The sequence below is a fragment of the Salvia miltiorrhiza genome, chromosome 5 (genome assembly GCF_028751815.1).
Source record: "Salvia miltiorrhiza cultivar Shanhuang (shh) chromosome 5, IMPLAD_Smil_shh, whole genome shotgun sequence".
NCBI classification, from domain to species: domain Eukaryota; kingdom Viridiplantae; phylum Streptophyta; class Magnoliopsida; order Lamiales; family Lamiaceae; genus Salvia; species Salvia miltiorrhiza.
This window is the reverse complement of record NC_080391.1, coordinates 5,974,536-5,985,689: the sequence shown is the minus strand read 5'-3', so window position 1 is coordinate 5,985,689 and position 11,154 is coordinate 5,974,536. Positions and strand designations below refer to the sequence as shown.

Here is an 11,154-nt window from a genome sequence, read left to right as displayed (position 1 = left end):
CTGACTCTAACGACTTAGCTCTGACTCTGGATCTGGCGACTTGGCTCTCGCTCTGACTTTAATGACTTAGCTCTGGCATCTCTGCTCTGGCAGCTCTGCTTTGACAACTTGGCTCTGGCCCTTTGGAAGCTCTGCTCTGGTTAGCTCTGGCTCTGGCAGCTTTGCTCTGGAAGCTCTGCTCTGGCAACTCTGCTCTGGAAGCTTTGCTCTGGCATCTCTGCTCTGGAAGCTTTGCTCTGGCATCTCTGCTCTGGCTAGCTCTGGCTCTGGCATCTCTGCTCTGGTAGCTCTGCTCTGGCAGCTCAACTCAGCGGTGACTCGGCAGCGGACGAACCGCAAGTTCAACGACGACTATTTCGCCGGATTTTAGAAGAAGGAACGACAACGAGTTATAGGAAAAAGAAATCTTAGGGCTCACTGTTAACAAATAGGAGTTCGCATCGTTTAATATCCCCTTGAGGACATTTGGTAAGTAAACCTATAACCTATGAAGTAAACCTATAGTTCGAACTATATATATAACCCTTTTATTCATCAAATACACGTACATAAAATTTTAATTTTCGAAAATAATTTCGAGACTGAGCGACTTATATTGTAGAAGTATGACGTGGTTAGGATGTGGATTTGATTAAGTTACTCGGGTGATTTTGAAAGCTCGAGCATGAGTTGTGGAATTTCTTTAAATATGTCGTGGAATTTCCCCTAAACAACAAAGTCATAATATCTATACTTTATATTTAAACTACAAAACACAAATTTAGGATACTAATAATTCATTATCTACTATATATGTCGTAATTTAAAATATTTTGAGATATTCTGATATACCTACTGAACGAATCCTTATGATTTGAGATTTACAATTATAGCAAATGCTAACAATACTCGAATGGAGAGATTGCGGAATAAATAGTAAAGTGTCGGATTGAATTTTGAGTTTAGTAATGGAAATAAGCGATTATTAAGGCGAAAAGAAGATCATACCACGTGGAATTTAGTAGGAGTGGGTTGTACGATAAGACACAACCCCCACCCGCACACCAACGCGGCCTCCTAAGCCAAAAGTCCACCAAGAGGAAGAATATCATTCACGGGTCAAAAACAAAAAGACTCGAAATTGAAGAGACAAGATTTTCCATTTTTTTATTTTCTCACATTCACAAAACTAGAATAAATTTTCAACTGTTTCCACCTGCACAGCTGCACTGCACGTCCACCACACTACAACTTCCTTTTTTCCAATATTTATTACGGCCAAATCGCAGTCAAGAATATCTATCTGCTCGATCCAAGATAGGGATGCGGAATGTCATTCACTTTTTTCCTTGAATAATTCGAGATTCAATAAAAGAAAGAGTAGTAGATTGCTAGTTCAATTTTGCTAATCTGAAGTCGGAGCAGCAATGCTGGAGATTCGGGTGCTCTTAGTTTTAGTTGCCTTATTATTTGCTCCGGAACCTTCTCTTGCTCGAGGTCTCTCTCTCTCTCTCTCTCAAACACACTCACTCACAACTACGCGTTGCACGCGAGAGATTCGTGCATATTTAGCATCTTGAAGTAATGTGGTCGATTAGTTAGTGGGATATGTTTGAATTATTTTAGGGCTTTAAGTTAATCTGGAGCTTATGAATTGTGCGGGCTGGGGTTCTTTGATGCTAATAATTCTGATGAATGGGAGTGACTTGATTAAATTTTTGTTTAGTTGCATCATAAAGTGTGTCCAGAGTGAGGATTTTTCACAGATTTATTTTGAAATGAGCTCTTGGTTTTACGGTGTTGGTCGAATTTAGAGGCTTGTAGATTTGTTGGTGTGTTACTGTGTCAGAACATTTAGCTCAAGCATGCAAGCTTTGGGTTCTAACTCTAAGGTCTACTAGAAGCGCCTTGGTTGATTCATTTAGTAATGGTTAGTGTTGTATTTTACTATGAATTCCAAGGTAAAGGTTTTTTTTTTTATTAATTATTTATAAATATGAATGTGTTGTGTTTCTTGAGTATCTTATAATAGGTGTCTCATGTCTGTGCTTGATAATGTTGCCCTTTTCACTTCCTGAATTTTGTGTTCACACAGCACCATATGCATTGCGAATAAGCTGTGGAGCTCGTGCTGATGTTCATACTTCTCCAACAAATACTCTTTGGTACAAGGATTTTGCTTACACTGGAGGCATTCCTGCTAATGCGACCCTCCCCAGTTTCATCTCTCCTCCACTAGAGACTCTCCGATATTTTCCTTTGTCTGAGGGGCCTGAAAACTGCTACAACATAAAGAATGTTCCCCGTGGCCATTATCTCGTAAGGATCTTCTTTGGATTGCTTGCAGAACCTAGCTTTGACAATGAACCTTTGTTCGATGTGTCAATTGAAGGAACCTTGATTTATTCACTTCCATCTGGTTGGAGCAACCATGATGATGAGCGCGCATTTGTTGAAGGCCTCATTTTTCTAAAAGATGGAACATCATCTCTTTGCTTCCATAGCACTGGACATGGAGATCCAGCTATACTTTCCATTGAAATTCTTCAGATTGATAATAGGGCTTATTATTTTGGCAATGGGTATGGTCAAGGAACTATTCTCAGAACCGACAGGCGACTTAATTGTGGTGCTGAGAAACCAAAGTTTGGTGCTGATTATAGTGCAGACCGCTGGGGTGGGGATCGATTCTGGAATTACCTCCCCACGTTTGGCGAGAATTCTGATAAGGTCATATCTACTCAGAAAAGCATCAAGCAGACCTCACAATCGCCCAACTTTTATCCAGAAGCTCTCTATCAAACCGCTCTTATTAGTACTGATACTCAACCTGACTTAATATACACAATGGAGGTTGAACCTGCTAGAAATTTCTCCCTTTGGTTGCACTTTGCTGAAATAGATCCTTCGGTCACTGAAGCGGGCCAGAGGGTGTTTGATGTCCTGATCAATGGCGATATTCAATTTCGAGATGTTGACATTGTTAGTATGTCTGGGGGCGTCAACAGTGCGCTTGTATTGAACACAACATATGCTGTCAGTGGGAGGAGTTTGACCATAACTTTGCATCCTACAAAAGGAAATCATGCTTTAATCAGTGCTATAGAGCTTTTGGAGCTTGTTTTAGCTGAATCCAAAACGCTGCCGGCTGAGAGTAAGCCAAATCATGTTTCTCAAACCTGAGTTTCCAACTATATTCTGCATCTTACTAGAATTCACCTAGATTTACGTGATAATCGGGGTCTGGTGATATGTATTTGTTATGCAATCATCTAGCTCATGTCTTGATAGAATGGGGCTGCCTCTGCCCGCCTCTTATAAGAAAATATTATCTTCCGTTGAGTGTCAGGGTGAAAGAGGAGTTAAGATCTCAATCTTATCTGTTAAATCATAATTTTATTTTCTTTAGTTATTTATGGCTTTCGAGTTTTGACCACCCGCATAAAAGTGAATGCGATTTATTTGTTTTCTTTCATCATTTTCAATAAAACTTAGCATGTTTAAGTTCTATATATATATATATATATATATATATATCGGGGAAAGGGATCTCCTTTCAACCAAACAGAGCGTAATAGTACTTGATTAATTGGAGAAAAGTATTTTTCAATGTTAGTCCAACACCCTTATAAAAACATAATAGGAAATTCCACAAAATTCACGTGTTGGGCTATGTATGTATCCACTTTGTTATATAGAATTATTCACTTATGGACGATAGCAATAGTGAAATCTTTTATGACAAAGTTGGTGACTCGTGATAACTCTTGTCAAATATTCATTCTTTTATGCACCTAATATTCTATTTCCCCTAGCTTTGGTGTTGACAACTGTCTTTACTTCTTAGAGAACTGGCACAATCAATGGCTTTTAGGCATGTGTGTAATATAAGATGTTCAGATGCCATGGAATGGATCAATAGAGGTGAGGGAAAACTAAGTTTTCCACTGATTGTATTAATTCTTACTTTGTCTGCCACCTCTAACCCCGGAAACGATCCCCCCCCCCCCCCCCAAATCCTGCAACATAGAAAAATCCAACACAAAGACACCATTCCTAGACCAAGCTGTAACTTCTGCATTACCAATGGTCCAATGGCAGTAGCTACTCTCGAGTGTATCTTACTGGCATATGCATGCCTAAGCAAAAGGATCTTTCAAGCTCACTAGTAGTTGTCGTAGAGGCATTAATGGCGAAAATGGCTGGTCTTTTGTTGGGGATGCTGGCACTGTTTCCTTTACTGGATGATGGCCATAGTTATTGTAGGAAAATGCTCACTTTTCAAACCAACCCTTTTTTTTTACCTAATCCTTTTTGTAAATGTTTTTAGATTTCTTGATTCTGTTAGCCATCATGTCATTTTGTGCATTGCATTTTCATTTCTTTCTAGAATTATAAGTTTTAAAATTTTCTTCCTTGTAGTTGAGGCTTTGCAAAAGTTGAAGGGCGCTCTTGGTCTTCCTCTCCGCTTAGGGTGGAATGGTGATCCTTGTGTTCCTGAACAGCATCCATGGAGTGGAGTAGACTGTCAGTATAACAGAAGTATTAGTAAACACGTTATTGATGGACTGTATGTGCTTGATCCCTACCATGCTCATTTGTATGAAATACATATAAAATCTACAACTTTTGAAGCAAAGTCCTAGTGATAATTAATTGAAATGGGAAGGTATTTGATCCTTAGTCACATAATTTATATCCATGACATGGGCTGTGTTCTCATACAAATTTGTAGGAGATACAGTTATGGAAGTCCTAGTAATTAATTGAAAATTGAAAAAGGAAGGAAAAGATGTATTATGTATGAGCTGCAGGTGGGAGGATTTCTAATGTTTGAAAAATTGCTACCAGGAACTTCGTTTATTGTGTCTTGATGTCATAGTTTTAACACAAGTGGATTCCATGTGCAAAATTTTTACTTACTTTTCTCTTTTATTGTCCTCTTTTGCTATTTGAAACTGCCCCTTCTAGATCTTGGGAGGATGGCTATATCTGGCAGAGTCGAACGTTAATTAGATGCAACTTTACATTGCTTCATAGTTACTGATTTGTGTTTAATGACAGTTCCTTTGTGCATGCTGTTAATGCAATAAAAGTCCAAAATTTTGGAACTATATGCTGATCACTATAGTAGTCTAGTTGGATCGATTCTGATGTTTTTCAGGAAACCAGTGTTCTCGATATACAGCGTGCCATGATAATGGTTCACTTATACTTCTTTGTTTTCTCCACACATGATCGAATTTTAATTGTTTATTCTTTTATTTATATTGCGAGGTCAGAGGTCTTGACAACCAGGGTCTCAGAGGTTTCTTACCAAATGATATATCTCAGCTTCATCATCTCCAGAGCATGTAAGTCAGATCGGGGCCATCTAGTTATGAAAATCATCTATGCATAAATGGATTAGCAGATTCTCATGAGTGTTCTCTTTCTACTGTGAATGATCTATTTCTCCCTTCTCATCAGATATGAATCTAATATGGTTTAATTAAGAAAAATAAGCACTTTTCTAATGCTGTCTTTAAATTTTAATAATTTTACACGGGAAAACAACGCCTTTCTCTCATAATCATGTAACTTGTATATTTACAGAAATTTAAGTGGGAACAGCATTTCTGGGGGCATTCCGTCTTCACTTGGATCAATTCCTAGCCTGGAGACTCTGTGAGTTAAAGTTCCACCATTGTTAGTCTGGTTTGAGATTTATTTCTTTGGTTTCTCTCCCCTAAAGAAAAATGATGAAGTCTGAACTTGTTTATTTTTGTGGAACATGAGCAAATGTTGCAGCTGTCATGTTGTCTTTATCTTTGCTCCATTTCAAGTAACCAAAAGCTCTGGATCAAAAGAATGAGCATCTTCAGAAAATGCTTTACATTGTGAATTTGGTTTGTCTGATAGGATTTCTAGTATATAATGAAACTTGCAATAGCTTTTAATTTCTGATAATTGATGAAATGAGTGGAAAGAAGTTGGGGTTTCTTACTTTATTCATTTGATTGTGTTTAACTCCAAAAATAGAAGTGCAAGATGTTGTAAATGCATTAGGTGTGTAAGCAGTATAGCAACACACCAGACTAACTCCTGCATCCTTTGATGGATAACTTTTGATCCTCAATCATGCTCTTGATCCTCTAAATAAACATTTGGGACTAATAGAGTGTACGGAGCACTAAGCGGGGACAATATGACAACGACAAATGCAGTCAATCTATACCTCCTTCATGATTTACTATTGATAGATCAAATTGTTACCTCTTGCTTATTGTCTTATATTATGCACTGAATTAAATGTGCTTAATTGATTGCCTCATCCACTGAACAAATGCTGAAGAAAGATTTTGAACAACAGGGATTTGTCGTTCAACTCTTTCAATGGATCCATTCCTGAAAGTCTTGGACAGCTAACCTCATTACGGATACTGTAAGAAATTTCAAGATGTTACCCGACTATGAAATGAAAACTTTCAACATGGACTAATATGTTCTTTTCACAGCGACCTTAACGGAAACTCTTTATCAGGAAGAGTTCCAGCTGCACTCGGGGGAAGGCTCTTGCATGGAGCTAGCTTCAAGTATGTTCTACTACCTATGTGTCAAATTCAATCCTTCAGTTATTACTAAATTAGAAAATCAATCAAGTTGCATGAATTTGAACCCTGTGTTGAACGTATTGTTAAGATGAGATGACTTTAATATTAGTATGTTGTTGAGCTGAATATGTTCTACTACAACCTTCAATGTCGCGCCTCTATGAGAAATAAGCTTCTTTGCTTGTCCCCTAAGAACCACGAGAAATAAGCTACTTTGCTTGTCCCCTAAGAACCACTGTGCTCGTCGTTGTGCAGCTTTACTGATAACTCAGGCCTTTGTGGCATCCCTGGATTAGCAACTTGCGGGACACATCTTTCCACTGGTGCTAAAATTGGCATCGGAATGGCATCCCTCGTGGCCCTTGTACTGATAGCAACTTGCTTGACATGCTGGTGGAAAAGGCGGCAAAACATTCTTCGTGCTCAGAGAATCGCAGGTAAATATTCCTCTTGAATGCAGGCTGTTCGAGAGCACATTAAATTTGGTCAGATTCATTAGTTCCTTTTCTGAACTTTCTGATTTGTGTTTTTGCTCAGCGAGAGATGCACCGTACGCAAAAGCTAGAACACATTTCAATCGCGATGTACAAATGGCTAGACATCAGGGCCAAGAACATGCCAAGACGGCAGCTGAGAACGGGCCAAGCTTGCTGGCATAACTGACCAGCAACGTACGTGTATGCGTGCATTTGTATTTTCGTGCGATTATGTGAATACGTGGAAGCCTTGGCATGCCACAACATGAAATTATACGTCCTACTTTGAGGAGGAGCTCATTGCAGTTTGCAATCTGCGGAAGAGTCTCAGTTAAAAGAGGTGATCACTCTTTGATGGAAGAAGTGTGTATATTACTGTAGTTAATTTCTGATAATGAATATATAAATATATATTTTAGACCAAATCAACAGTATTGGTAACTTAATTCAGATGAACCATCAAAATCGTACTCTTGTTCGCTGCCGTATTTATAATTTATTCCTCCACTGTCGTCTTTTCAGTCTTTAGTTTTCCTTCTATATTAGTACTCACTATGTCCCATAATTTAGTGTTCATATTTTTATTTTAGTTTGTTCCTCAATTTATTATTTATTTTTATTTTTAGTAAAAGTATTTCACAAATCCTATAAAATGTGGGCTTTTGACTTCACTTTAACACTCATAATGGTGGAAAAAAAACAAAAAAAACTCATAATGGTGGGATTATTAATCTCATTCACAATATATTCAATCACTTTATTAAAATTTGCCTCATTCCCAGATAGATATTTCATTCGTCCTTAAAATAAGTTTTTTTTTTCCTTTTTAGGACGTTCCCCAAATAAGTTTCTCTTTCTTTCTTTTCATTTTTGGACAACTACCCCACTACTAATACTTTATTTATTGCTTACTTTTCACTTTTTCACCACTTTATAACACATTTTTCTCCACTATCAATATATTTTACCATTTTTTCTTAAAACTCGTGCCGTTCCTAAAGAGGAACTTATTTCAGGGACTGAAGGAGTACTAAATTTGAGGAGGGAGGGATGGAGTATATCATATGTACATGGAAATACCATACTTTGATGTCTTGGAAATGGATTTGTCTAATCTTTGGGCTTAACTAGTTAATTGGGCCCAAGTATTCACAGGCCCGAATTTTAGTCTGGACGGCCCCCATTGTTGCCAAAAGTCCAAAAAGAATTTAAATGAAATGAAACGAAATTATTTAATTCATATCCGCCGCCTTCCAATGGACGGCCCCATTGTTGCCAAAAGTCCAAAAAGAATTTAAATGAAATGAATAAATCGAAAATTACTTATTCACTGGGTGCTCTGTGAAGGTCGCTTAAACTTGAATATACGCCACAAGCAAGTCTCGGGCAGCTTCATTTAAAAAATATATATACTATATATTTATATATTTGAAAGGAATAATGAGCTCCACTATTATTTTATTACCAAATACAAATTGTGTCCCCAAGCAGACATCAAACGGTGCTCCAAGAAGACATCAAACGGTGCGACTTTGTGTGTGTGAACAGTGAGTGCCGGGCTCAAACCCCACTGCTCCCCCTCTCCAATTCTCCCAAAAAAAAAAAAAAAAAGCAAATACAAATTGTGGAAGAGCGGGAATCATAAGATAAAGTATCGTTAGTGTAAAAACAAAAAAATTAAGCAGTTGATGATTACAAAGTGAAAGGGACGTATGAGGGCAGACGCGTCCTTCCGCCTCTCCATCAATCAAACACTTTAGGAGAAGAAGTCAAAATGCTCCGCAGACCAATTTCTGTTATTTTCGTCATTGTTTAATTACAAAAACTATATTCAAATATTTGTAAAAATTGTTGTAATTTGATAAATAAAAAAAAATGAGTACTCCCTCCATGCCACTATAAATGACCTATATTTCATTTTAGACTGTTCCATTATTTTCAGAAAAATTTATTCCTTAGAAAAATATGAACCCTCATTTTTAATATATTTACACCTTCTTCCTAATTCTCGTATAAAATTTTTTTGAGTCATTTATAATGGGACGGGGATGTAACGTTTGCATAAATGTAGACCTGTTAAAGCTACCAGTAGAGTGTAAATACTACTCCCTCCGTCCGCCAAGATTATGTAAAAATTACTATATTTGGCGTCCGCCAAGATTATGTCACTTTCCTTTTATGGCAATGGTCCCACCATCTTCTTTAATATTTTATCCTTACTAACACTCTTTATTTACAAAAAACCCACTCAAAACTCAATCTCAACCACACATCTCATAAAGTGGTGGGACCCTTTGTCCACTACATCAAAATCATTACCAATTTTATTAAATCCCGTGCCCAAGCAATTTTACATAATTTTGGCGGACGGAGGGAGTAAATACTACTCCATATACTATGTAGAATTATTCTACACAAATATTTATATTAAAAAAAGAAGAAGTAGAAATGAATAATGTAATAAGGTGGTGGCAGCAGTCAGTGTGTGAAGACAGCAGTAGCAGTTGCACAACTCCCACACAACACTCAAACATACGTCAGCCGTTACCACACATTTCCAGACTATTCTTTTGGCTTTTACTTTTCTGCTGATCACAAAAAGTAGGAGGAGCCCTACAAATTTATATAACGTCCTCTACTAAATGCAAATACTATGACACAACACATATATTATAGTTCATCATTTTTGGGCTTGTAAACGTAAACGTCATTTATTTAGTAGAGGAGTAATTTAAGTATGTAAGAGAAATTTGGAAATTGTGGAGTCAAAAAAAGGCACACAAAAGTTGATTTGAGTGGGGATGATGAGGACAGAGGTGTAAAAACTGGGGTGTCTCCTTCAACTCGGACACCACGTAATGCACCCCTTCCCACGTGCCAACCTGACACCTCTCTGCATGCCCCTTACATTTTTTACCCATTTTCGATTTCCACCTAACCCACATTTAGCTACCAATACAATTCATTTTCCTAATTTCCACCAAGATTATATTGTGTTTTCGACTAGTTACACAAAATGTATAAAGCGGATAAATGAATTTATTCAAGTTGAAGGAAGAAAAAAATTAGTATTAAATTTATTGTCTGTAGTATATTAATATTTTTTTTATATAAATATTAAGTATCAATCAGGAATTAAAAGTGGTGCTGTTTAAGCATTTTGTGGCTACTCATAAATTTGATCAAATAAAAATAAAATTGATTCATTTAAATTTTTTCATTTATAATAAAAAAATATTTAGCTAGATTTACTGTTTTATCCATATTATAGCTTTTTTTTGTAAATTTCTATTTCTTAAAAAAAATTACTTCCTCCGTCTCGCGAATCTTGAACAGTATTCTTTTTTGAATTATCTCGCAAAGCTTGAGCACTTTCATTATACGACAAACTTTTTTCTTTTTATTCACTTTTTTACACTTAACACATAAAATACTAACTCCTTGAAACTCATACCGAAAAGAAATTGCTCAAACTTTGCATGATGAAGGAAGTACAAAAAGACAAAATATAGCTACATTATGAATAAAATAGTAAAAATCAAAACAAATAATTGAGATTTTTTAAAGCCAGCGCAACAAAAGATTTGAACCTAAAATCTTATATTTTGGACATTAACATCCTATTCTACCGTTAGATTAACACGCACAGTATTTTTTCTTCATTTTCTTTTTAAGTATGGATTTTGACTTGGTAAACGTGAATTATTATTGAAGTGGATTAATAACGAAAATGTTGGAGTATGAATGGACATACACCAAAATTAGTAGAGTGCTTCAGACTTTAATTAATTGGTCCCAAAATAAATTAAAATGCCGGCCAACCCGTACACTGCACACTTCAGCCCGGGGCCCACCACAACAAACAAAAACTCTGTCACCCACTACTCTTCTACCCCAACAAAAACCCACAAATCTACTTCTTTGCCAAAATACAAATTATTTCAAATTCCTAAAATTTTACTATTTCTCTAACAAGTCGTTACTTTATTTTAAATAACATGAAAAAATATATTGGAACAATAATTAATTATATATGAAAAACTATATTGGAATTGTCTGCAGAGAGTATACTTAATAGTATGAAAAAGAAATAAGAATTTAATAGC

The 11,154-nt window shown here is 36.5% G+C and overlaps 1 protein-coding gene across 1 annotated transcript; it reads left to right on the top strand.

Annotated features, from left to right (window-relative positions):
- Positions 1-1,083: 1,083 nt before the first annotated feature.
- Positions 1,084-7,569, top strand: LOC130985482 (receptor-like protein 4). Its single transcript, XM_057908473.1, has 9 exons — positions 1,084-1,476; positions 2,075-3,133; positions 4,402-4,549; positions 5,262-5,333; positions 5,575-5,646; positions 6,332-6,403; positions 6,477-6,554; positions 6,828-7,009; positions 7,110-7,569. Exons 1-9 carry the CDS (start codon positions 1,407-1,409, stop codon positions 7,229-7,231), a joined length of 1,875 nt encoding a protein of 624 aa, XP_057764456.1. The 5' UTR covers positions 1,084-1,406; the 3' UTR covers positions 7,232-7,569.
- The last annotated feature ends 3,585 nt before the right edge of the window (positions 7,570-11,154 follow it).

Bases quoted from the DNA above. Each gene is read 5' to 3' on its own strand.
- LOC130985482 (XM_057908473.1), top strand. From the start codon at position 1,407: ATGCTGGAGATTCGGGTGCTCTTAGTTTTAGTTGCCTTATTATTTGCT. The intron at 4,550-5,261 runs GTATGTGCTTGA...TTGCGAGGTCAG, and splicing joins AAACACGTTATTGATGGACT to AGGTCTTGACAACCAGGGTC. The intron at 6,404-6,476 runs GTAAGAAATTTC...TTCTTTTCACAG, and splicing joins CTAACCTCATTACGGATACT to CGACCTTAACGGAAACTCTT.